Source organism: Opisthocomus hoazin, chromosome 32, assembly GCF_030867145.1.
Source record: "Opisthocomus hoazin isolate bOpiHoa1 chromosome 32, bOpiHoa1.hap1, whole genome shotgun sequence".
Lineage (NCBI taxonomy): Eukaryota > Metazoa > Chordata > Aves > Opisthocomiformes > Opisthocomidae > Opisthocomus > Opisthocomus hoazin.
This window is the reverse complement of record NC_134445.1, coordinates 2,894,602-2,920,983: the sequence shown is the minus strand read 5'-3', so window position 1 is coordinate 2,920,983 and position 26,382 is coordinate 2,894,602. Positions and strand designations below refer to the sequence as shown.

The following is a 26,382-nucleotide window of genomic DNA, read 5'->3' as shown; positions in this document are numbered from 1 at the left end:
GATCTGTCCGTGTGTCCGTGCGTCTGTCCTTGTGTCCTGGGATCTGTCCCTGTGTCCCAGGGCCCATCCGTGTGTCCGTCTGTGTGCTCGCATGTCTGTCCCTGTGTCCCTGTGTCCGTCCTTGTGTCCGCATGCCTGTCCCAGTGTCCGTGTGCTGTCTGTGTGTCTGGCCTTGCGTCCCTATGTCTGTCCCTGTGTCTGTGTGTCTGTCCCTCTGTCCCTGTGTCCATCCCGGTGTCCGTCCGTGTGTCCGTCCTTGCGTCTGCCTGTCCGTCCCCGTGTCCCTGCCTCCGTCCCTCTGTCCCGGCGCACGGTCCCAGAGCCCACCCCTCTGTCCCGGCGGGGTCCGTCCTTGCCTCCCCGCGGGCGGGGATCGGGCCCGGGGCGGGGCCAGCGATGGGCGTGGCAGGGGCGTGGCAGGGGCGTGGCAGGGGCGGGGCGGCCCGGGCAGGGCCGGAGCCGCCGGAGCCGCCGGAGCCGCGCCCGCCATGGAGCCCAACAGCCCCCGCAAGATCCAGTTCACGGTGCCGCTGCTGGAGCCGCACCTCGACCCGGAGGCGGCCGAGCAGGTGGGGGGGCTCCGGGCACAGGGGGGGGCACCGGGCACCGGGGGGGGGGGGGGAACACCCGGCACCGGGGGGGGCACTGGGTACGGGGGGAGGGGGATACCAGGCACCGGGGGGGGACACCGGGCACGGGAGGGGACACCGGGCACGGGAGGGGACACACCAGGCACCGGGGAGGGGACACCTGGCAACTGGGGGGGGACAGCCGGCACCGGGGGGGGACACCAGGCACGGGGGGGACACACTGGGCACAGGGGGGGACACACACCGGGCACGGGGGGGGACACCTGGCATCGAGGGGGGGACACCCGGCACCGGGGGGGGCACTGAGTACGCGGGGGGGATACCAGGCACCGGGGGGGGACACCGGGCATGGAGGGGGGGGGACACAGGGCACGGGAGGGGACACACCAGGCACCGGGGAGGGGACACCTGGCAACTGGGGGGGGACACCGGGCACGGGGGGGGGACACCGGGTACCGGGGGGGGGGGGATACTGGGCACCGCGGAGGGAGACATCGGGCACAGGGGGGGCAAACCGGGCACCGGGGGTGGTGACGGACACCGAGAGGGGGGGGGGGACACACCTAGGCTGCACGGCTGGGGGGGGAGCAGGGGGGTCCTGCCCGGACACGGGGCGGCTGCGGGCACGGGAAGGGCACGGGGAGTGGGGGGGGGGGCGGCGACACCGAGCAGCCCCGGTGCGACCACCCTGAGGGGGGAGGGGACGGGAGGGTGACACGGGGACAGCTGCAGCGTGGGAGGACGCACCCGTGCGCTGCCCCACCCCCACCCCCCGGTATTGGGGACCCCCCCCCAGTGCCCCCCCCCCCCCGCAGAGCAGCCCCCGCCGCACCCCAAGCCCCTCCGCAGGGACCGGGGTGGCCGTGCCAGGGCCATGTGCTGGCTCAGCACCACGACGCCGGGGCATCCCGGGGGCGGGGGGGGTGTAGGGTTACGGGCCACCCCCCCCACACCCCGACGCCCCCTCTGGGGCCCCCCAGCTCCCTCCAGCCCTTGCTCAACCCCTGCTCCCGCTGGAGGGGATCCCAGAATAGCAGCGGGGACGGGGTGGCCTGGCCGGGGGACGCGGCAGAGCTGCCCCAGGGCAGCCGGGGACCCCCTCTCCCTGCCCCCTTCGCCCCCCCCCGCCCCCCCCCCCAGAGGCTGTAGGGGACAAGAAGGGTCTTGGGTGGCCCACCCGGCCACGCCGCGGTCCCCACCGTCCCCAGGCGTGGGAAGATCTTGCGAGGGTTTGGGGCCACCGACGAGGAGTCGGGGAGGGGGCTCCAGCCGGGGGTCGCAGCCGCCCCCGCCCCAAGCTGGGGGTCCCCGGGGTGGCTCCCGGCCGAGGAGCCCCCGAGTGCCAGCGGCGCGGGGGCGAGCGGGGGGGGGCCACGCAGCATCTGGGGCCTGCGCACGGCTCACGCGCAGCGCGGCCGCCCCAGAGCGAGGGGAGAGCTGGGGGGGGGGGGGGTGCCAGGCGGGACCCCCGGCACCCACCTCGGCTGCGGAGGGGAGCAGGAGGGGCGCCCGCATCCCACCTCCCGTCACAGCCGGGCTCGGGGGGGCTCGGGGGTAACCCAGCCCCGGGGAGCCCCCTGCCCGTCCCTGCCTCAGTTTCCCCTCCCGGAGGGGCTGGGACCCCCAGCTGGGCGGCGGTTGGCGGCGCGGCGGGGGTCCGAAGGCCAGCCCCGTGCGGTGGCAGCAGGTGACGGTGCTGATGTCCCCCTCCCTGGCTTCAGCAGCTCCTCGGTTTTGGGGGGGTCCCTGCGGGGAGAGACCCGCTGTGGGTGCCCCCCGCCGGGGGTCCGCGCTGGTGTCCCCGCGTCCCGCAGGGTTGTCCCCCGCGCCTGTCCAGCCCCACCCTCCGAAAGGACCTTGTCCCCACGGACCTTCTCATGTCCCCTGTGTCACCACGGGTCCCCCAGCTCCTTGACCCCCGTCTGCCCCGGCTCTCCTGGGTGCCACCCATGGGTGCCAGGCCCTTGTCCTGCGTCTCCGCCCGGGTCCCCGAGCCCACCCGGAGCACAGCGTTGTCCCCAGGGCTGGCGGGGACAGTCAGAGGGTGTCGGCTGCGTCACCCATCCCGGTCCCGTCGGCCATCCCGTGGGCACCCCGGCTCGGCCCGGGCGCGGAGGGGGCAGCTCCCATGGGTGCTGGGGCCGGGGCCGGGTGGCCGCGGAGCTGCTCCATCGGCGGCGGAGACGGAGCTAAAAATAGCGGCGGCCGGAGAGCGAGCGCCGGGCCGAGGGAGGGAGGGAGGGAGGAGGATGGAGAGAGGGATGGAGAGGAGGATGGAGGGTGATGGAGGGAGGGAGGGAGGGAGGGAGGGAGGGATGGAGGGAGGGATGGAGAAACAGATGGAGAGGGATGGAGAGAGGGATGGAGGGGGTTGGAGAGAGGGATGGAGGGGGATGGATAGAGGGAGGGATGGAGAGGGGGATGGAGAGGGATGGAGAAAGGGATGGAGAGAGGGATGGAGGGAGGGATGGAGGGAGGAATGGAGGGGGATGGAGAGAGGGATGGAGAAAGGGATGGAGAAAGGGATGGAGGGGGATGGAGAAAGGGATGGAGGGGGATGGAGAAAGGGATGGAGAGAGGGATGGAGGGAGGGATGGAGAAAGGGATGGAGAGGGATGGAGGGAGGGATGGAGAGGGGGATAGAGGGGGATGGAGAGAGGCGTGGAGAGAGGGATAGAGGGGGTTGGAGAGAGAGATGGAGGGGGATGGAGAGAGGGTTGGAGAGAGGGATGGAGGGGGTTGGAGAGAGGGATGGAGGGAGGGATGGAGAGAGGGACGGAGAGGGATGGAGGGACGGAGGGAGGACCAGAGCATCCCTCCCCAGGGCGTCGAGGCGGGAGCCACGCGGACACCGGGGTCCCGTGCCGGGTCCGGAGCGGGGAGCGGAGCACAGCTGGGGGTGCTCGGCTCCACGCGGGTGACCTTGAGCGGGTGCCAGCAGTGTCACCGGTGTCACCGGCGCAGCCGGCCCCGCGTCCGGGAGGGGAGCAGCCCGGGGGTGGCTCTGGCTTCCCCGCGCTCCAGCACCAGGGGCTGAGAGGCCGGATCCGACCCTGGGGGGACCCCGGCCCACCCCAGCCCCATCGCCGGGTGCCGGGGGGAGGCGGTGGGACCCCGACCCCGGAGCGCGGGGGGGGGTGGGGGCGGCGGGGAGGGGGCGATTCCCGGCTCCCCCTAAATCGCCGTTTAAAATCCAGCCGGCGGGTTGCTATGGCAACGGGGCTGACACGGGGAAGATGCGCTGGGGGGGGGTCGAGGGGGGGCTGGGGCCGGGGGAGGTGCGGAGGGGGCTTCCTCCGCCCGCCCAGCCGCTCGCCCGCCTCATTAGCATCTCATCAGCATCTCATTAGGCATCCCGCCTCATTAGGGAATCCTCGCTGGGAAATTCGTTGCGGGAAGAGCTCCGTTAGTGGGTCAGCGGGGAAAGGGGGCGCGGGAGCGGCCGCGGGGCGCGGCGTCACCGCTGCCACCGCTGCCACCAGCCACGGCCACCCAACCCCCCGACGGGGCCACCAAACCCCCCCTGAAGGCACCCAGAGGGGGGACGTGGGGCGGGAGCAGCCCCGGGATGCTCCGGGTGACCTTGGGCAAGGACACTGTGCCCGCGGAGGAAGGGCAGGGCCCTGGCGGTGTCCCCAGGCCGATGTCCCCAGGCCGGGGTCCCCTCACCGATGTCCCCAACCGCTTCCCGGAGCTGGGGTGTAATTAGCTCCCGGCTGTCGTTAGGGCTGGCCGGGAGATGTTAATTGAGAAGACAGCACCCTCCGTCCCCATGAGGCCACCACCGCCCCGGGGACGGGGACATCGGGGGGTGCTCCGGGTGGGCGCGGTGGGGTTCGGGGTGCAGCCGCGGGTCCTGACTCTCTCCTGTGTCCCCCTCCCCTCTCCCAGATCCGGAGGCGCCGGCCGACTCCTGCCAACCTGGTGCTGAGCAGCGATCAGTCGTCCCCAGGTGGGTCCTCGCACGTGTCACCCTGTCACCCGGGCTCCAGCCTTCGCAGGGACCCCCACACCGGGGTGCTCAGGGACCCCCACACCAGGGTGCTCAGGGACCCCCGTCCGTGATGCTCGGGGCCACAAGCACCCTGGCTGCAGCGGGACCCATCCTGTGCCCCGAGGCAGCAGCACGCCGTGTCCCCAACCCTGGCACTGTCCCCATGTCCCACCCAGCCCGGCTCAGCGCCAGCGCTCCCCGCTCCAGGATCCGGCCCCGCGTCCCGCTCAGCCCCATCCATCTCCGGGAGCAGCAGCTGCCCGTGACACCGTACTGGGGACACTGGGGACACCGGCACAGGGCCACCTCCTCTGGCACGGGGAGCGGGGGACACCAGCTGTGACATTTAAGAGCTCCTCGGCCACTGGCCCAGCCCGGCATGTGGCCTTTGGGGACAGGGTTTGACCCGGCTGGTGGCTGCGTCACGGCCTCCCTGCCCCCCCCTCCAGCTGGGTGGCTTCGTCGGTCCCCCGCTTGGGGGACAGCCCGGTGGCTGGGGGACCCTGTCCCCAAGTGCCACCTCCAGACTCAGCACCCACTCGGGGCAGCAGCTCCGGATAAACCAGCTCCATGAGGCTGAGCATCGTCCCTGGGGGGGTCAGGATGCGACCCTAGTGTGGGGACGGGATGCTGGTTCCCATGGCAACGCGGGGGGGGGGTGATGGCAATGCTGGGGGGAGCGGGACCCACGGCCACGCACCCATGGGTGACGGAGGGAGTTGGTGGGGCCGGGTTGACGTTTGGGGGTGCAGGATGGAGCCCCACGCCCTGCGCCCACCGCTGACCTCTGGTCCTTCCCCCCCCCCCCCCAGAGATCGACGAGGACCGGCTGCCCAACCCCCTGCTGAAGGTAGGTCCTGCTGCCGTGGGGGGGTCCCCAGCCCCCGGGGGTGCCCCCCCCAGCCCCCCACTCACACCCCGTCCCTCGCAGTCGGGCCTGGCCATGTCACCCAGGCAGAGGAAGAAGGTTTCCCGCACCACCCCGACCATGAAAGGTATTTGGGGGGGACAAGTTTGGGGGGTACTGGGACACTGTATGGGGGTGCTGGGGGGCACTGGAACACTGTACTGGGGCACTGGGAGGGTGTACTGGGGCACTGGGGGTTACTGGGACACTGTACTGGGCCACTGGGAGTTACTGGGAAACTGTATGGGGGCACGGGGGTCATACTGGGACACGGGAGAACTGTACTGGGTCACTGGGAGGGTGCTGGGACACTGTACTGGGGCACTGGGGGTTACTGGGACACTGTACTGGGGCACTGGGAGTTAGTGGGAAACTGTATGGGAGCACGGGGTCATACTGGGACATGGGAGAACTGTACTGGGTCACTGGGAGGGTATGGGGGGGGGGGACAAGGAGGGGGGACAGCCCCCCAGTGCCGCAGGGGACCCACGGGTGGGGGTGCCACCACCTTTGGAGCCGCTTGGCCGTGTCCAGCCCCAGGGACACCAAAAGCCACCCGAGGGGCTGGGAGGCCACCCAAGCTCGCCGGACCTCCCCGGTGTCACCGGGAGCGTGGGGACGGTCACCGCTGCCCCCCACGTGTCCCCCCCCACCCCCCCAGCACCGCTCCCTGCCCGGCAGAGCTGCAGATGATGGTGGAGCATCACCTGTGCAAGCAGGCGCAGGGCGAGGAGGAGGAGGAGGAGGAGGAAGAAGCAGCCGCCATCGCCGGGCAGGAGCGTGGCCCCGGCCACTGCCACCACGGTGACACCGAGCACAGCCACAGCCCCGGTGGCACCTGCCCGCTGGCCACGCACGAGGGTGGCCCTGGACCTGGCGAGCGTGAGTGCCACCCCCCCACCCCCACCCCCATCCCCTTCACCCTGACCCCCTCCCTGAGCCGGGGGGAGTTGGGGGGCTGGGACGGCTTGGGGGTGCGCTCACCCCCCACCCCACGGCACCCGCAGGGACCCACGGGGACGGGCGGCAGAGCCTGGCCCAGGGCACCCATATAGCACCGAAGGACGGCGCCGGCCAGGGCGCTGCCAGCACCCAGTAGGTACGGACTGGGACGCTGCGGGGGCGGACTGGGGCGCTGGGGGGTACTGGGACACTGTACTGGGACGCTGCAGGGGCGGACTGGGGCGCTGGGGGGTACTGGGACACTGTACTGGGACGCTGCAGGGGAGGACTGGGGCGCTGGGGGGTACTGGGACACTGTACTGGGACACTGCGGGGGTGGACTGGGGCACTGGGGGGTACTGGGACACTGTACTGGGACGCTGCGGGGGCGGACTGGGGCGCTGGGGGGTACTGGGACACTGTACTGGGACGCTGCGGGGGCAGACTGGGGTGCTGGGGGGTACTGGGACACTGTACTGGGGCACTGGGAGGGTGTACTGGGGCGCTGGGGGTTACTGGGACGCTGTGCTGGGGCACTGGGGGGTACTGGGACACTGTATGGGGGTGCTGGGCATTACTGGGACACTGTACTGGGGCACTGGGAGGGTGTACTGGGGCACTGGGAGTTACTGGGGTACTGTACTGGGCCACTGGGGAGTACTGGGAAACTGTACGGGGGCCCAGGGGATGTACTGGGACACAGGAGAACTGTACTGGGTCACTGGGAGGGTACTGGGACACTGGGGGTTACTGGGATGCTGTGCTAGGGCACTGGGGGGTTTTGGGGGGTACTGGAACACTGTAAGGGTGCACTGGGGGGTGCTGGGCCACTGGAGGGTTGTACTGGGGCGCTGGGGGTTACTGGGCACTGTACTGGGGCAGTAGGGAGGTACTGGGGGGGTACTGGGGCACTGGGGGGGTACTGGGACACTGAGGGGGTACTGGGGCACTGGGGGGGGTAGTGAGACACTGTACTGGGGAACTGTACTAGGGGACTGGGAGGGTACTGGGACACTAGTGGGAGTACTGAGAAACTGGAGGGTTACTGGGACACGGCAGGGTACAGGGACACTGTACTGGGGCTGTACTGAGGAGCTGTACTGGGACACTCGGGGGGTACTGGGGCACTCGGGGGGGCGGTACTGGGATACTCTGCTGGGGCACTGGGATGGTGTTGAGGCACTGGGAGATACTGGGACACCACACTGGGGCACTGGGAGGGGTACTGGGACACCAGGGCTTGGTGACCCCGGGGCCGTGGCTGTGGCATTGCTGGGGCAGGGGATGGAGCCGTGTCCCCACCCGGGGGGGGACTGGGGCAGTGGGGGGGCACTGGGGCGGTACTGGGGGGGTACTGGGGGGGCACTGGGGTCCCCGTGCCCCCCCCAGCGCGGCTCCCCCCACCCCAGGTGCCAGCGAGGCTGGAGCAGGCGGACGTCGCTTCATTGATGATTTTTTTTTTTTTAAATCTGCTCATTTTCTAAGATTCTGACGGTGTCCCCCCCCGGGGGGGGGGGGGCTCTGGGGACGATGGCCAGCCGGGCTGCCCCCCCCATCCCCTCACCCCCCCCCCTCCCCGCTCCCCAGGGCAGGTGACACTGGGGACACGGAGCAGCACCCCTCGAGCACGGCTCGTGGGCCCCCCCCTCCTCACTGCCAGCCCCGGGGTGTCCCCAGGGCCACCCCGCTGTCACCACCCACCCCCCCCCTCAGGGCTGGGGGGGCACACACGGAGCTGCACCCCCCCCCCCCCCCTTCCTTGGGGTTTGTGTGCACGCTTGCACACGCATGGGGGGAGCGTGTGGGCACGCGTGGGGGGGGGAGCCGGGCGTTTGCCCCCCCAGCTGCACGCACACGCGTGTGCGCGCACGGACACGGGGGGGGGGGGGCCGCACTTTGCACATGTGATTCGCATGCACACCCATGTGCACGCACAGAGCACGCGTGCACACGCCTGGGTGGGCGCGGGACCCCCCCCCCCCCCGCCTCAGCCGGTATTAAAGGGATCCCTGCTCCCACCGCCGCCTCCTCGCCTTCGCACTGGGGGGGGCCGGGACCCCCCTGGGGTGCTGGGAGGGGGCAGCACCCACCTCCAGGCTTCAACCCCCTCCTCGGGGCCCGATCCAGCCGTGTCACCCCCTCCCCGCCACCCCCAGGCCCAGCCGCTGCCCCCCCCCGGGGCGGGGGGGACACCCAGGCACCCTGGACCCCCACCCCACGCCGGAGTCACCCAGCTCGGGGCGAGGGTGCTCGAGCCAGGCTGGTGGTGGTGTACGGTTTATTAATTGCTCGTTAGCGGCAGCGCTTCGTCTCACATGCGTGGGTGGGCGCGGGGGGGGCTGCCAGCAGTGACCGGGGCGGGGGGGACACGGACACGGGGAGGGGGGGACGTGGCGTGTGACCGCAGGGTAGGAAAGTACAAACACAGACGGGTGCTGGGCGCTGGGCGATGGACACGGCGGGGAGGGCGGCCGGAGCCGGGGCGCCGGAGCGGGGGGAGGCCGGAGCGGGGCGGGGGGGCTCGAGGCACGATGGAGCCGGGATGCTGGAGCTGGGATGCCGGAGCGGGAGGAGGCTCGAGGCACACCGGAGCCGGGACGCCGGAGGATGGTCGAGGCTCGCTGGGATGCCGGAGGATGCTCAAAGCACGCCAGATCCGGGATGCCAGAGGATCCCGGAGGCTCACCGGGATGCCAGAGGATGCTTGAGGCTTGCTGGATCCGGGATGCTGGAGGATGCTCAAAGCATGCCGGAGCCGGGATGCCAGAGGATGCTGGAAGCTCGCTGGGATGCCGGAGGATGCTCAAGGCTCACCGGAGCTGGGATGCTGGAGGATGCTTGAGGCTCACCGGGATGCCAGAGGATGCTCAAGGCTGGCCAGATCCGGGATGCCGGAGGATGCTCGGGGCATGCCAGGATGCCAGAGGATGCCAGAGGATGCCTGAGGGCCACCGGGATGCTGGAGGATGCTCGAGGCTCGCCAGGATACTGGAGGATGCTCAAAGCATGCCGGAGCCGGGATGCCGGAGGATGCTGGAAGCTTGCTGGGATGCCAGAGGATGCTCAAGGCTCACCGGAGCTGGGATGCCGGAGGATGCTCAAAGCATGCCGGAGCCGAGATGCCAGAGGATGCTGGAGGCTCACCGGGATCCCAGAGGATGCTCAAGGCTTGCTGGAGCCGGGATGCTGGAGGATGCTCAGGGCATGCCGCAGCCGGGATGCCAGAGGATGCTGGAGGCTCACCGGAGCCAGGATGCTCAGGGCTCACCGGAGCCAGGGTGCCAGAGGATGCTGGAGGCCCACTGGGATGCCGGAGGATGCTCGAGGTTGGCCAGATCCGGGATGCCGGAGGATGCTTGAGGCTTGCTGGATCCGGGATGCTGGAGGATGCTCAAAGCATGCCGGAGCCGGGATGCCAGAGGATGCGGAAAGCTCGCTGGGATGCCAGAGGATGCTCAAGGCTCACCGGAGCTGGGATGCCAGAGGATGCTTGAGGCTCACCAGGATGCCGGAGGATGCTCAAAGCTGGCCAGATCCGGGATGCCGGAGGATGCTCGGGGCATGCCAGGATGCCAGAGGATGCCAGAGGATGCCTGAGGGCCACCGGGATGCTGGAGGATGCTCGAGGCTCGCCAGGATACTGGAGGATGCTCAAAGCATGACGAAGCCAGGATGCCAGAGGATGCCGGAGGCTCACTGGGATCCCAGAGGATGCTCGAGGCTTGCCGGAGCCGGGATGCTGGAGGATGCTCGGGGCATGACGGAGCCAGGGTGCCAGAGGATGCTGGAGGCTCACCGGAGCCAGGGTGCTCCGGGCTCACCGGAGCCAGGCTGCCAGAGGATGCTCGAGGGCCACCGGGATGCCGGAGGCTGCCAGAGGATGCTCGAGGTTGGCCAGATTCGGGATGCCAGAGGATGCTCGGGGCATGCTGGAGCCGGGATGCCAGAAGCTCGCTGGGATGCCGGAGGATGCTCAAGGCACACCGGAACCAGGATGCCGGAGGATGCTTGAGGGCCATCGGGATCCCAGAGGATGCTCAGGGCGTGCCGGAGCCGGGGTGCCGGAGGATCCCGGAGGCTCACCGGGATCCCAGAGGATGCTCGGGGCGTGCCGGAGCCGGGGTGCCGGAGGATGCTGGAGGCTGGCCGGAGCCGCAGGAACAGCAGGGCTGGAGGAAGCGGGGGGGCCCTGTGGGCGTGCCGGAGCCAGGAGGTGCTGGAGGGACCCTTGGAGCTGGCGGACGCCGGCACCGGGGAGACGCTGGAGCCAGGGGCTGGCACTGCCACTTCAGGGCCCAATCCTGCCGGCCCCCCCACCTCCCACCGCGCCGCGTGGGGCAGGACCCCAGAGGAGGGCCCTGGGGACGTGTCCCCAGCGCCGGGTGACACAGACACGTATCCCGGGCCAGGGATGCTCGAGGCAGGTGGGGCGGGATGGGGATGGCGCAGGGGGGGACATTGGGGGCCACCCATCGCGGCGTCACCGGGCAGACCCGGCCCAGAGGGGACCGCAGCGGCCCTTGGCGTGACAGCGGACGCGACACAGCTCCTCCATCCCTCGGTCCCCTGCTGTCCCCAGTGCCACCGTCACCGTCCCCAGCGCCCGGCTCGGCGGCGGGGCGTGAAGAAGCGTTCTTTTTAAAAAAAGCCACGAGGACAAAAACCGGGTGGGGAGCGGGGAGCCGGGCAGCCGCTGGCGGGGTGGCAGGGAGAGGGTCGGCGTCACCGACTCGGTGGCCGGCTCGGTGGCCGGCTTGGCACAGGCCGCCGGAGCTGGCCGGGCTGGGGGGGGGCTGCCGGGGGTCCCGGCCCCGGGGCTGCTCCCGGAGCGGAGGTCGGCACCGATCCTTCCACGGCTCCTGCCCTGCAAATGGTGCTGGACTCGATGGCGTCGAAGACTTTGGGCGAGACGGTGTCACTCGGCCGGATGAGGACCTGCCATCGCATGGGGGGAGGGGGAGATGGTCACAGCAATGCCACCAACACCCCCCCCCAAGGTTGATCCCCCCCTCCCCGCGCCCACCTCGCTCCCCCGGTGCTACTCCACGTCCCCGTTCTGCTTGTGCCGGCCGGGGGCCGCGGGCGGCTGCTCCTCGCCGGGTGACAGCTCCTCGATGGACGCCTGGTTGGTGACACCTGTGGCGGGACACGGGGCTGGGGGGCCGCTCCAGCCCCCCACGGCAGCCGAGACCCCCCAGCTCATGTCCCTCCCCGCTCCTGGGGTCACACGGCACCCAAGACCCCCTAAGCTCGTGTCCCTCCCCGCTCCTGGGGTCACACAGCGCCCGAGACCCCCCAGCTCGTGTCCCTCCCCGCTCCTGGGGTCACACAGCACCCAAGACCCCCCAAGCTTGTGTCCCTCCCCGCTCCTGGGGTCACACAGCACCCAAGACCCCCCAGCTCGTGTCCCTCCCTGCTCCTGGGGTCACACGGCGCCCAAGACCCCCCAAGCTCGTGTCCCTCCCCGCTCCTGGGGTCACACAGCACCCAAGACCCCCCAAGCTCGTGTCCCTCCCTGCTCCTGGGGTCACACGGCGCCCGAGACCCCCCAAGCTCGTGTCCCTCCTGGCTCCTGGGGTCACACAGCGCCTGAGACCCCCCAGCTCGTGTCGCTCCCCGCTCCTGGGGTCACACAGCACCCAAGACCCCCCAAGCTCATGTCCCTCCCTGCTCCTGGGGTCACACGGCGCCCGAGACCCCCCCAGCTCGTGTCCCTCCCTGCTCCTGGGGTCACACAGCACCCAAGACCCCCCAAGCTCGTGTCGCTCCCGGCTCCTGGGGTCACCTGCCCCACAAGTCTGAGGGCCACTCACCCCGGGCTTGGGCCACCTCCCCACCCAGAGATGCTCGGCAGAGAGCAGCGTGTCCCCGGCTGGTCCCTGTCCCCTCCCCGGTGGCCGTGGTGGCTTCGGTGGCCGTCACCTACCGCTGGCCGCCCGCTCCTTCCACTTCTGCTTGTTCTCCTGGATGTACTTGGCCCAGGTGGAGCGGAAGCCGGCCAGGTCGGCTTTGATGTCCCCCAGCTCCAGGTGCTCATCCAGGGACGGCTGCCGCCACTGCGAGCTGCGGGGACAGGGACAGCTGGGAGCGGGGCAGAGCCACCACCGCCACCTCCTCCCCGGTCCCCCCCCACCCTCAGGCTGAGCCCCACCACCTCCTCCCAGGAAGGGGAAACTGAGGCAGGACGGCGCGGCCGACCTGGCCTGGGGGCTGGCCGCCGGGTTGCCCTTGGCTTTGGTGCCGTCCTCGGCCAGGGGCAGCACCATCTTCTCGGCCACGTCGGTCAGCACCGAGAAGGTGGGCTCCACGATGAAGTCGATGAAGCCTGCGGTGAGGAAGGGACGGGGAGTCGATGGGGACACCCCCGTCCCACCCACGGAGGGGACGAGGTGGGGATGGGGACCACCAGCCCCCCCCCCCCCACCCACTCACCGATCTGGGACTGGGCCACCAGCGTGGACGTGCGGTCGCAGAGGGGCGAGAAGGGCAGCCCCAGCTCAGCCTCCTTGTCCCCCTGGCAAGGTGAAGGGAGATGGGTCCCCAAGGCGTGGGGACATGTCCCCAGTGTCCCCCCCCTGCCCGTCCCCGGCGCCGTGGGGGTCCTACCTGCCTGAAGAACTCCTCCATCAGGGCTTTGGTCCAGCGGCTGTGCACCAGCCACTGCTTGGTGGGGTGGCTGATGTCGGCCGCGTGCAGCAGCAGCGACAGCACCTTGGACTTATCAATCCTGGGGGGGGGAAGGGACCCCAACGCTGAGGTTTGTCCCCAAAACCGCGTGTGTGTCCCCCCAGACCCAGGTAGGCACCCGCCCTCACCTCTCCAGCTGCTGCAGGGACGTCTTCATGGACTTGACCTGCTGGAAGTGGCAGGACATGTCGGTGGCCAGGACCATCTCGATCACCAGCGCCCGCAGCTCCCTGCGCCCCGGGGAGGGGGGGGGGAGGGGGAAATGGCGTCAGGCCCCCGCGTCCCGGCCGGGGACAGCCCCGGGGACAGGGACAGGGACCTTACACGAACTCGTCCTTGGTGAGGTTGACGAAGATGTTCATCTCGTCGTCCTGCATCATGCGGAAGACGGCGCTGATGTGGTGGTTCTCCAGCACCGAGCGGTCGTTGTAGAGGATGGCGCAGTCCGACCTGGGGACAGAGGGGACAGTGGGGACCCGGCGTGGCGGCGGGCAGGCTGAGCCCCCCCGCCCTGGGCAGAGGGATGTCCCCAAGGTGCCAGCGCAGGTGGATCCCAGCCGTATCGGTGGCCCTGGGTGTCCCCAAGGTGCCAGCACATCTGTACCATGGCTGTATCAGTGGCACTGAGTGTCCCCAAGGTGCCAGCATGGCTGTATCCTGGCCATATCAATGGCACCGAGTGTCCCCAAGGTGCCAGCACATCTGTACTATGGCTGTATCAGTGGCACTGAGTGTTCCCAAGGTGCCAGCACACCTGTATCCTGGCCATATCAATGGCACCGAGTGTCCCCAAGGTGCCAGCACATCTGCACCACGGCCATATCGGTGGCCCTGGGTGTCCCCAAGGTGCCAGCACATCTGCATCATGGCCGTATCAATGGCACCAAGTGTCCCCAAGGTGCCAGCACATCTGTACCATGGCCGTGTCAATGGTACCAAGTGCCCCCAAGGTGCCAGCATGGCTGTATCCCAGCCATATCGGTGACCCTGGGTGTCCCCAGGGTGCCAGCACATCTGTATTCCAGCTGTATAGGTGACCCCATGTGTCCTGGGTGTCCACACCGTGCCACTCCGCCCTTTCCATGCCCCACAGCGTCCCCCGTGTCCCCACAACTGGTCCCCAGCCCCGTCTGCTCTGCCTGTGCCATGCCAGCCCACCTGCACAGTGCCACGTCACCCGTGAAGCCATGCCATCTGCACCACACCATGCCACCCATGCCACGCCATGCCATGTCACCCATGCCATGCCATGCCACCTGCACCATGCCATGTCACCCGTGCCATGCCACCTGCACCATGCCATGTCACCTGTGCCATGCCAAGCCATGCCATCTGCACCACACCATGCCACCCATGCCATGCCATGCCACCCATACCATGCCAAGCCATGCCATGTCACCTGCACCGTGCCGTGCCACCCGTGCCGTGCCATGCCACCCGTGCCGTGCCGTGCCATGTCACCCATACCATGCCAAGCCATGCCACGTCACCTGCACCATGCCGTGCCACCCACGTCGTGCCATGCCACCAGCCCTCACTTGGTCTGGATGTGGAAGCTGTTGGTGGTGCCCGTGTGCTCGTAGTCGTGGATGGCGGCGGCGAAGATGATGGCCAGGACCTCGATCTCCGTCAGGTAGTGCTGGGGGGACGCGGGCGTCAGGGGGACGGGGACGGGCACCGGGTGCTCCGGTGCCACCCCGCGAGGGGCCCGGGGCCGAACGGGTGCGGGGTGCTCTGGGGGGGGGGGGGGGGGGGTTTGCACGGCCACGTGTGACTACACCCACACACGGCCACGTGTGTGACACCCGTGACAGCCCCGCGGGGACGACGGGGCGCACACGTGTCACCCCGCACGCGCCCACCTGTCCCCCCAAGCCGGGGGGTCACCCGGTCCCCCCCCCCCATCATCTGGCAACGTCTCCACGGCAACAGCGCAGCCGCTGAGTGGCACCATCTCCATGGCAACAAGCATCCCCTGGACCAGCTGGACCGGATGCGGCCCGGGACCCCCGTGGGTGCCCCGTGGCCCCCCGGTGGGCCCCCCCGTGGGCCCCCCCGCCCCGTACCAGCATGCCGGTGCGGAGCAGGAAGCAGTGGACGGTCTGGGTGACGTCGGCCGCGTGGACCTGGTTGTGGTAGGGGTTCCGGTACTTTCCGTAGCCGGCCTCCAGCGCGTCCAGCAGCGTGGTCAGGAAGACGGCGGGGATCTGTGGCGAGGGGCACGCGCGCTCACGGGTGAAGCCACGCGGGCAAAGCCCCCGGCACCCGGCCCCGGGGGCACCCGCGGGCACGGCCGCACCTTGAAGCGGCTGTTGAGGTTGTGTCGGGTGAAGAGCTCGAAGACGATGGTCCTCAGCGAGTGGTCCTCCGTCACCCGGTTCAGCGCGAAGACGTCGAAGCACCACAGGTCGAGGCTCTGCGAGGGGGGGGGACGCGGGGGCATCACCCCAAGCCCGATGCCCGCCGACCCCCAGCCGTGCCAGGCAGCCCCCAGCAGCACCCAGTGACGCCCAGTGAAGCCAGATGATGCCCACCCACGCCCAGCAGCACTGGGTGCCACCCCCTCCCCCCCCCATGGCACCCCGGTTGTATCCCCCGGAGCCAGCGGTGCGGATGGGGCAGCCGTGCCCGGGCGCTGCCAGGCTGGGGCAGCACCCCTTGGGGGGTGGGGGGTTTCGGGGTGCCCCCCACGCCCCACGGTACCTTCAGGCAGTTGAGGACGGAGGTGGAGTAGCTGGGCCCCACGGCCGTGTACGTCCGGCGAAACATCCTGCGGGGGGGGGGGGGGGGAGTCAGGGCTGATGTGGGTGCTGGGGGACAGAGCTGGGTGCTGGGGGACCCCCCCCCCCGGGTGCTTGGAGACCCCCCTGGGTGCTCAAGGACAAACCTTGGGTGCTGGGGAACAAACCCCGGGGCAGGAGACAGAGCTGGGTGCTCAGGGATTCAGCCGGGTGCTGGGGACAAACCTGGCTGCCAGGGGACAGGCTTGGGTGCTGGGGGACAGACCCTGGTACGTGGGGACCCAGGTGAGTCACAGGGGCAGTCCAGGTGCTTGAGAACCCGCCTGGGTGCTGGGGACAACCCTTGGGTGCTTGAGGACCCAACTGGGTGTTGGAGACAGCTCCTGGGTGCTGAGGACAACCCCAGGTGCTTGGGGACCTGCCTGGGTGCTTGAGGACAGCCCCTGGGTGCTTGAGGACCCACCTGGGTGCTGGGGACAACTCCGGGTGTTTGGGGACCCTCTGGGTGTTGGGGACAGCCTCTGGGTGCTGGGGACCTGCCTGGGTGCTTGAGAACAGCCCCTGGGTGCTTGAGGACCCACCTGGGTGCTGGGGACAACCCCAGGTCTTTGGGGACCCCCTGGGTGCTGGGGACACCCCCTGGGTGCTAGGGACAGACCCTTGAGTGCTTGAGGACCCACCTGGGTGTCAACCTGGGCGCAGGGGACAACCGGGGACCGCACTCCCACCGCCCATTCCCACCCCGGCTGAGCCCCCCCGACCCCCCAACCCCCCCTGGGGAGGGGGGTCCCACCCAGCACCCACCTCTCCACGAAGATGCCAGCCTGGACGGCGTGAACGATGCTCCGGAACTTGGGCTTCTCCTCCGCCCGGCGCCCCTTGGCCCGCGCCTGTTGGGTGAAGGTGGCCGCCAGCCAGTCCCGCACCTCGGAGGGCACCGCCGCGTCCGAGCCCATCTCCCGCAGCTCGTCCTCCGTGTCCAGCATCTGCCTGCGCGACGGCGACCGGGGAGACGGGTGGCACCCAGGGGAGGTGGGCGCGGGTCCCCGCCACCCCCGGGGGGCACCCACCCCCCGCACCTCGTCTCGTCGATGTAGACGGCCTCCAGCAGCGAGGCCGCGTACTCCAGGTTCCTCTTCAGCTCCTCCACGTTCAGCTCGCCCGTCTCCAGCTGCTTCACCATGTACCGCAGCCTGCGGGCAGCGGCACCCTGAGCCCCCACCCCGGCGCTGGGTGCCCCCACCCCGACACGCGTGGCCCGTGGGTACCCGCGTGCCCCGTGTCGCTGCGGGGCGGTGGGCACGCGGCAAGGGGAGACGCGGGGCGATGGCGGCAGCCAGGGGAGGGTCGGGGTGGGAGGGCGGCTGCGGCGTGGATGGGGGGGGGGGGTGCGGGGGGCACCCAGCACCCCGGGGCCGGAGCGCATCCTGCATCTGGTACCCAGCACCCAGAGCGCATCCCACAGCCTGCGCCCGGACAGCAGCCTGCACCCAAAAGCCTGCACCCTGCACCTAGAGAGCATCCTGCACCCAAAATCCATCAGCCTGCACCCAAAACCCAGCACCCTGCACCCAAAACCCAGCACCCTGCACCCAGAGAGCATCCTGCACCCAAAATCCGTCAGCCTGCACCCAAAACCCAGCACCCTGCACCCAAAACCCAGCACCCTGCACCTAGAGAGCAGCCTGCACCCAAAACCCAGCACCCTGTACCCAAAACCCAGCACCCTGCACCCAAAACCCAGCACCCTGCACCCAAAACCCAGCAGCCTGCACCCAAAACCCTGCACCCTGCACCCAGAGAGCATCCTGCACCCAAAACCCAGCAGCCTGCACCCAAAACCCAGCACCCTGCACCCAGAGAGCAGCCTGCACCCAAAACCCAGCACCCTGCACCCAAAACCCAGCAGCCTGCACCCAAAACCCAGCAGCCTGCACCCAAAACCCTGCACCCTGCACCCAGAGAGCATCCTGCACCCAAAACCCAGCAGCCTGCACCCAAAACCCAGCACCCTGCACCCAGAGAGCATCCTGCACCCAAAATCCGTCAGCCTGCACCCAAAACCCTTCAGCCCGCACCCAGAGAGCACCTTGCACCCAGTACCCAGCACCCAGAGCGCATCCCACACCCAGCACCTGGACCCCAGCCTGCACCCAGAGCTCATCCTGCACCCAAAATCCGTCAGCCTGCACCCAAAACCCAGCACCCTGCACCCAGAGAGCATCCTGCACCCAAAACCCAGCACCCTGCACCCAAAACCCAGCACCCTGCACCCAGAGAGCACCCTGCACCCGGTCCCCAGCACCCAGAGCGCATCCCACACCCTGCACCCGGACCCCAGCCTGCACCCAGAGCTCATCCTGCACCCAAAACCCATCAGCCTGCACCCAAAACCCTTCAGCCTGCACCCACACAGCACCCAGAGCACATCCCACACCCAGCACCCTGCACCTAGAGCACATCCTGCACCCAAAACCCGTCAGCCTGCACCCAAAAAACCATCAGCCTGCACCCAGAGAGCACCCTGCACCCAGCACCCTCCACCAAACACCCTGCACCCAGAGCTCATCCCACACCCAGCACCCTGTGTCCCGAGCGCGTCCTGCACCTGGTACCCAGCACCCTGCACCGAGAGCTCATCCTGCACCCAAAACCCTTCAGTCTGCGCCCACACAGCACCCAGAGTTCATCCTGCACCCAGCACCCTGCACCCAACACACTGCAGCCAGGGCTCAGCACCCAGAGATCAGCACCCAGCACCCAGAGCTTATCCTGCACCCAGAGCTCAGCACCCAGAGATCAGCACCCAGCACCTAGAGCTTATTCTGCACCAGAGATCAGCACCCAGAGCTCAGCACCCAGCACTGGGGACGCCAGGGGACTGGGCAGGGGTGCAGGCGGGGGGGGCAATGGGTGTCCCTCCCCACGCCGGAGAAGCCCAAAAGGCCGCAGGGCTCCCTGCGTCCCCCCGAGCCCGGGGGTCTCCCCGTCCCCAGCCCGGAGGGTGGCTGTCCCCCCCCCCCCCCCCCGTGTCACCCTCCCACGAGCGCCCGTGCTCCCCGTCTGGCGCAGGGGACCGGGTGACCCCGGGGACAAAGTCCCTGCCAGCCCACGGGGTCAGGGGACAGGGACAAACCGGGCAGGGCAGAGGGGAGCCGGGGGTGGGGGACCCCGTGGCGGGGTGGCTTTGCACCCTGGGGACCCACACACCCACCCCCCCGTCGTGCCTCAGTTTCCCCCTCCCGAAGCGTCGCCCGCTCTGGGTGCTGAGGGGGGGTGCTGAGGGGGTCACCAGCTCTGCCATGGGGGGGGGGGGGGATGACAGCGGCGGCACCCACGGGTGCCCCAGCAGCGTGGGGACGCGGGGACGCAGCGAGGGGAGCCCAGGGGGTGAGTGGCTTGCGACACCCACTCGGGACACGGGGACACCCCGGCGGGGGGGGGGGGGGTGACAAGCCCTGGCAGGGAGAGTGGCCAGACCCGCACACGCGTGTGCAGGCACACATACGTGCCTGAAAGCACGCAGGCAGTGCGTGAACACACACGTGAGGCGTGTGCAGAGGCACGCACGCACACCCCCCTCACCCCACCAGCGCACACACGTGTGCAAACGTGCACGCCGTGCACACGTATGGCACCACGTGTGTCCAGGTGTGACAACACGCACACACACACGTGCCCACACACACATGTGCCCACACACACACGTGCCCACACACACATGCTTGCACACACGTGTCCACACACATGTGCCCACACACATGTGCCCTCACACAGACATGTGCTCACACACATGTCCACACACGTGCCCACACACACATGTGCCCACACACATGTGCCCACACACACATGCTCACACACACACGTGCTCACACACACACATGTGCCCACATACACACGTGCCCACACACAACGCGTGCTCACACACACATGTGCTCACACACACACGTGCCCACACAAAACGCGTGCTCACACATACATGTGCTCACACACACGTGTGCCCACACACATGCTCACACACACATGTGCCCACACACATGCTCACACACACATGTGCCCACATACACATGTGCTCACACACACACGTGCTCACACACACGTGTGCTCACACACACGCGTGCTCACACACATACATGTGCTCACACACATACATGTGCTCACACACACACGCGTGCTCACACACACACACGTGCTCACACACACACGTGTGCTCACACACACGCGTGCACACCTTTCACCAACGCACGCGGCACACGCGTGGCACGCTCCGCCGCGGGGCGAGCCCTCCCCGTCTGACACACGCCTGAACACGCGTGTGCGCGCAGCCGGCCGGCCCCCGGCCATCTGTCTGTGTGTGTCCGTGTGTCTGGCGGGGTGGGGGGCGCGGGGGCGGCGATGGGGGGGGGGGGGGGGATCCCATCTGGCCGCCCGGGAAGCGCAGCCCCCGCAGCCGTGTCTCCCGCCTTGCTCGCGCGCCCGCTGGCACCGGGCTCCGCCACCCCCCCCCCGGGCTGGGACAAGGGACCGGGGGGGGGGACACACACAAGGTGCCAGCCCCCACGGTGGGCCTCGCTGTCGCTGCCAGTGGCACCCACCAGGTCCCTATCGGGACCCACCGGGTCCCCATCGCTGCCACCAGCACCCAGCAGCTCCCCACCAGTACCCACCTGGTCCCTGTCACTGCCCAGCTGGCACCCACTGGGTCCTCACTGGTCCCCAACAGCATCTGCTTGGCACCCAGCGGGTCCCCGTCGATGCCACCAGCACCCACCAGGTCCCCATTAATACCCCCTGTGTCCCCATCACTGCCCAGCTGGCACCCAGTGGGTCCTCACTGGTCCCCATTAGTGGCCACTTGGCACCCAACGGGTCCCCATCGCTGCCACCAGCACCCAGTGGGTCCCCATCGGTGCCCACCTGGCACCCACCAGGTCCCCATCACTGCCACCAGCACCTCATGGGTACCCACTGGGTGCCCATCACCGCGTCCCCCCAGCCAAGGTGACGGTGACAGCGGCCAGCGAGCGAGGGAGGGGGACCGGGGGGGTCGGGGGGGGGACACGGCCGTCATGGTCAAAGCCAGCGCGAAGCTCCCGCGCCCGGTGGGTGGCGGGGGAATGGGACCTTGGGGAGGGTGGCTGTCACCTTCCCGCGCCCGGCCACCCATCCTTGGGGACACCCACGCCTGGGGACCCTCACCCTCAGGGACGCCAGTCCCCAGGGACACCCACCCCTGGGGACATCCATATCTGAGGACCCTCACCCTCAGTGACACCCACCCCTGGGGACACTGATCCTCAGGGACACCCACCCCAGGACACCCTCACCCTTAGGGACACCCACCCCTGGGACCCCCACCCTCAGGGACACCCACCCCTGGGGACACTGATCCTCGGGGACACCCACCCCTGGAGACACCCACCCCAGTACACCCTCACCCTTAGGGACACCCACCCCTGGGACCCCCACCCTCAGGGACACCCACCCCTGGGGACCTCCATCCTCAGGGACACCCACCCCTGGAGACACCCACCCCTGGGACCCCCACCCTCAGGGACACCCACCCCTGGGGACACCGATCCTCGGGGACACCCACCCCTGGAGACACCCACCCCAGGGGACCCTCACCCTCAGGGACACCCACCCCTGGGGACCCCCCTCAGGACCGACCCCGCAGCCCCACGCGCACCCATGGGTGCTGTTCCCCCTCCAGCTCCCTCCCACAGGGTCCCCCCACCCTGGGGGGGGGGGGGGGGGACCCTGCACCCTGGGGTCACCTCACTGCCCCCCCCTCCCGGTCACCCCAGCTGGGGACTGTCCCCAGGCCGGGGTCCCGCTGTCCCCTCGGTGCTGGCGGGGGGGGGCGCGGGCAGGGACCCCGCAGCGGGGGCGGCCGCGGGGGGGGGGGGGGGGGGGGGAGAGAGCGCAGCGCAGCCCACGCGCTCGCACGCCCACGCGTGTCCCCGCTCAGGTGCGCCAGGAACACGCGTGTGCACACGTGCAGGCACCCCAGGTCCTGCATGCACCTCTGCACACGCGTGTGCACACGCACCCCAGCTCCCACAAGCACCTCTGCACACGTGCAGGCACCCCAGCTGCTGTACAGACCCCTGCACACGCGTGTGCACACACGCAGGCACCCCAGCTCCCGCACAGACCCCTGCACACGCGTGTGCACACGTGCAGGCATCCCAGCTCCCGCACAGACCTCTGCACACGCGTGTGCACATGCACCCCAGCTCCCACACGCATCTCTGCACACGCACAGGCACCCCAGCTGCTGTACAGACTCCTGCACACGCGTGTGCACACACGCAGGCACCCCAGCTCCCTCACAGACCCCTGCACACGCGTGTGCACACACGCAGGCACCCCAGCTCCCTCACAGACCCCTGCACACGCGTGTGCACACACTCACAGGCACCCCAGCTCCCGCACAGACCCCTGCACACGCGTGTGCACACACTCACAGACACCCCAGCTCCCGCACAGACCCCTGCACATGCGTGTGCACACACTCACAGCCACCCGAGCTCCTGGATGCACCTCTGCACACGCATGTGCACACATGCAGGCATCCCAGCTCCCGCACAGACCTCTGCACACGCGTGTGCACACGCACCCCAGCTCCCACACGCATCTCTGCACACGCGCAGGCACCCCAGCTCCTGCACAGACCCCTGCACACGCGTGTGCACACACACAGGCACCCCAGCTGCTGTATAGACCTCTGCACACGCATGTGCACACGCACCCCAGCTACCACAAGCACCTCTGCACACTCACAGGCACCCCAGCTCCTGCACAGACCTCTGCACACGCGTGTGCACACATGCACAGGCACCCTGGCTCCCGCACAGACCCCTGCACACACATGTGCACACACAGGCACCCCAGCTGCTGTACAGACCCCTGCACACGCGTGTGCACACACGCAGGCACCCCAGCTCCTGCACAGACCCCTGCACACGCGTGTGCACACACGCAGGCACCCCAGCTCCCTCACAGACCCCTGCACACGCGTGTGCACACACGCACAGGCACCCCAGCTCCCGCACAGACCCCTGCACACACGTGTGCACACACTCACAGGCACCCCAGCTCCCGCACAGACCTCTGCACACGCGTGTGCACACGCACCCCAGCTACCACACGCATCTCTGCACACGCGCAGGCACCCCAGCTCCTGCACAGACCCCTGCACACGCGTGTGCACACACGCAGGCACCCCAGCTCCCTCACAGACCCCTGCACACGCGTGTGCACACACTCACAGACACCCCAGCTCCCGCACAGACCTCTGCACACGCGTGTGCACACACTCACAGGCACCCCAGCTCCCGCACAGACCCCTGCACACGCGTGTGCACACACGCACAGGCACCCCAGCTCCCGCACAGACCCCTGCACACACGTGTGCACACACTCACAGGCACCCCAGCTCCCGCACAGACCTCTGCACACGCGTGTGCACACACTCACAGGCACCCCAGCTCCCGCACAGACCCCTGCACACGCGTGTGCACACACGCAGGCACCCCAGCTCCCGCACAGACCCCTGCACACGCGCGTGCACGCTCCCACCCGGCGCTTGCACGCCCACGGCACCGTGCGCAGCCGCTCGCACGCTCACGCTTGCACGCACCCCCCCCTCACGCCCCGGCCTCGCGTGAAACACGCTCAGCCGGCGAGCGTGCAACACGGGCACGCGGCTGCCGGCCCCGTGCCCTCCCTTGCACGCGCGTCCCCGCGCGCCTTCGTCGCCCGCCACGTGCGGGCCGGCCCCGCGCACGCGTGCACCCGCGGCATCGCACGCCCCTCGCACGCCCACGCCGCCGCACGAGGACCCGCACGTGCCCGGGGTTCGCACGCGCGCACGTGAGCCCACGCGTGGGCGAGGGGGGGGCACCCCCTGGGGTCACCCAGAGCCCCCCCCCCCCCCCACGCGAGGAGGGGGTGCGGGGTGGCACCCTGGGGTGTCGGAGGGTGTCACCCCTCCTCGGGGCCGGCCGGCACCCACTCTGCCCCCCCCCCCCCCAGATTTGGGGGGACCCCAGCCCTCCGCCCACCCCGCGGTGCCCCCTGGGGAGAGGAGGTGTTGGGGGCCCCCCACCCAGCACCCCCAGAGCGGCCCCGTCAGACCCACCCCAGGCTGATGGGTGTCCCCAGCCCGAGGGGGTCCCGGTGCTCCCACCCCGATGGGGGTCCCCAGGGTGACTGGGGGGGCCTGCATGGGATGGGGGGTCCCTGGGGGGCAGTGGGCTCTGGGGGGACCCTGCGGGCAGCTGGAGGTCCCAGGGGGTCCCGCCTGGAGGGGGGGGGGGGCGGGGCGCAGGATGGGGGGCACCGGGGGACTCAGGGGAGGAGGGGGGGGGCGTCTCCAAATGGGGGTGTCGGGGGGGTTGGTGGGGTGCGATGCTCAGGTGGGCTCCGGGGTCCTGCTTCGGGGGGGGGGGGGTCCCAGTTTGGGGGTGGCGGGTCTTGGTTTCAGGGGCTTCCCGGTTTAGGGGGGGGGTCCGATCTGGGGGGGTCCCGGTTTCAGAGTGAGGGGATCCCAGTTTGGGGGGGATCCCTGTTTAGGAGGGATCCCGATTTCAGACTGAGAGGGTCCCTGTTTGGGGGGGGGTCCCAGTTTAGGTGGTGGTGCCCCAGTTTAGGGGTGCAGGGTCCCAGTTTTGGGGGTGGGCCCGGTTTGGGGGGGGAACTCCCGGTGTGGGGGTGCAGAGTCCCGGTTTAGGGGTGCAGAGTCCCGGTTTGGGGGGTGGGTCCCGGTGTGCGGGTGCAGAGTCCCAGTTTAGGGGGGTCTCCCGGTGTGGGGGTGCAGAGTCCCGGTTTAGGGGTGCAGAGTTACGGTTTTGGGGGGGTTTGCCGGTGTGGGGGTGCAGAGTCCCAGTTTTGGGGGGTCTCCCGGTGTGGGGGTGCAGAGTCCCGGTTTAGGGGTGCAGAGTTACGGTTTTGGGGGGGTTTGCCGGTGTGGGGGTGCAGAGTCCCAGTTTTGGGGGGTCTCCCGGTGTGGGGGTGCAGAGTCCCGGTTTAGGGGTGCAGAGTTACGGTTTTGGGGGGGTTTCCCGGTGTGGGGGTGCAGAGTCCCAGTTTAGGGGGGTCTCCCGGTGTGGGGGTGCAGAGTCCCGGTTTTGGGGGGGGTCTCCCGGTGTGGGGGTGCAGAGTTCCGGCTCGGGGGGGGGGTCTCCCGGTGTGGGGGTGCAGAGTCCCGGTTTTGGGGGCGTCTCCCGGCTCGGAGGTGCAGAGCCCGGCTCGGGGGGGTCTCCCGGTTTGGGGGGGTCACTCACAGCGCCCGGAGCTTGACCCAGATCTTCTTGCTGGGGGCGGACTTGATCTCCAGCGGGGAGGGGCAGCCGCCGGCCGGCTCCAGCGCCTCACGGCCCGGCTCCAGCCCCGGGAGGCTCCGCGGCGGCTCCATGGCCCCCCCTGCGCCGGGGGGGGGACAGCGCTCAGCCCCGGCACCGGCAGCGGGGCCCCCCCCCACCGTACACCCCCCCCACCCCGGTACCCGGCGGCTGCGCAGGCAGCACCGACCCGGGCGGCGGAGCTAAGATGGCATCCCCGGTACCGGGGGTGGGAGCAGCGGGATGGGGGGCACCGGGGCTGGGGGGAGCGGGGGGGGAGGAGAACCGGGGGGGGGGAGAACCGGGGGGGGGAGAACCGGGGGGGGAGGAGAACCGGGGCGGGGGGGCGCACCGGGGATCGGGAGAATCGGGGAGGGGGAGAACCGGGAATGCGGGAATACCGGGGATAGGGAGAACCGGGGATGGGGAGAGCACCGGAGATGGGGGGAGCACCGGAGATGGGGGGCACCGGCGATGGAGAGAACCGGGGATGCGGGAACACCGGGGATGGGCAGAACCGGGGATAGTGGGGGTACCGGGATGAGGGACACCGGCGATGGGGAGAACCGGGGATGGGGGGCACCGGTGATGGGGGGCACCGGCGATGGGGGGCACCGGCGATGGGGGGCACCGAGGACCGGGGGCACCGGGGATGGAGGGAAGGGGGTACCGGGGAGGGGAGCACTGGCGTGCGGCGGGGAGGACCGGGGATGCTGCGCGCTCCTACCCGGGAATGCTCGGCCGGGAAGCGCCGGTGCTGCCGGTACCGCCGTGCTCCGGTGCTGCCGCGTCCCGGTGCTGCCGCGTCCCGGTACCGCCGTGTCCCGGTGCCGCCGTGTCCCGGTGCCGCCGTGTCCCGGTGCCGCCGTGTCCCGGTACCGCCGCGTCCCGGTACCGCCGTGTCCCGGTGCCGCCGTGTCCCGGTGCTGCCGTGTCCCGGTACCGCCGTGTCCCGGTGCCGCCGTGTCCCGGTGCCGCCGTGTCCCGGTGCCGCCGTGTCCCGGTACCGCCGGTACCGCCGGGCCCCGGCCCCCCGCTGCCGGCTCTGCCTCCGCCGCCCGGGGCTCGCCGCAACTTTCCCCGAGCCGGCACCGGCGGGAGGGCGGGGAGGGGCGGGGGGAGCCGGGGGCGGGGGCCGGGAACCGGGGGCCCGCCCAGCCCCGGTGGGGGGGCG

At 70.0% G+C, this 26,382-nt stretch overlaps 2 protein-coding genes across 2 annotated transcripts; one reads left to right on the top strand and one right to left on the bottom strand.

Moving 5' to 3' along the window:
• The first annotated feature begins 411 nt into the window (after window positions 1–411).
• PPP1R1A (protein phosphatase 1 regulatory inhibitor subunit 1A) lies at window positions 412–8,346 on the top strand. Its single transcript, XM_075445687.1, has 7 exons — window positions 412–569; window positions 4,482–4,542; window positions 5,397–5,434; window positions 5,516–5,579; window positions 6,173–6,373; window positions 6,499–6,590; window positions 7,843–8,346. The coding sequence occupies exons 1-6, from the start codon at window positions 489–491 to the stop codon at window positions 6,588–6,590; spliced, it is 537 nt and encodes a 178-aa protein (XP_075301802.1). The 5' UTR covers window positions 412–488; the 3' UTR covers window positions 7,843–8,346.
• Window positions 8,347–8,702: 356 nt separating this feature from the next.
• Window positions 8,703–26,308, bottom strand: PDE1B (phosphodiesterase 1B). The gene is made up of 16 exons (XM_075445753.1): window positions 25,936–26,308; window positions 25,152–25,290; window positions 16,941–17,054; window positions 16,666–16,851; window positions 15,824–15,890; window positions 15,420–15,536; window positions 15,187–15,327; window positions 14,659–14,759; window positions 13,445–13,570; window positions 13,249–13,350; window positions 13,040–13,160; window positions 12,866–12,947; window positions 12,632–12,758; window positions 12,360–12,496; window positions 11,457–11,569; window positions 8,703–11,368 (listed from the first exon to the last, which is right to left on the bottom strand). Exons 2-15 carry the CDS (start codon window positions 25,280–25,282, stop codon window positions 11,472–11,474), a joined length of 1,650 nt encoding a protein of 549 aa, XP_075301868.1. The 5' UTR covers window positions 25,283–25,290; window positions 25,936–26,308; the 3' UTR covers window positions 8,703–11,368; window positions 11,457–11,471.
• Window positions 26,309–26,382: the final 74 nt, after the last annotated feature.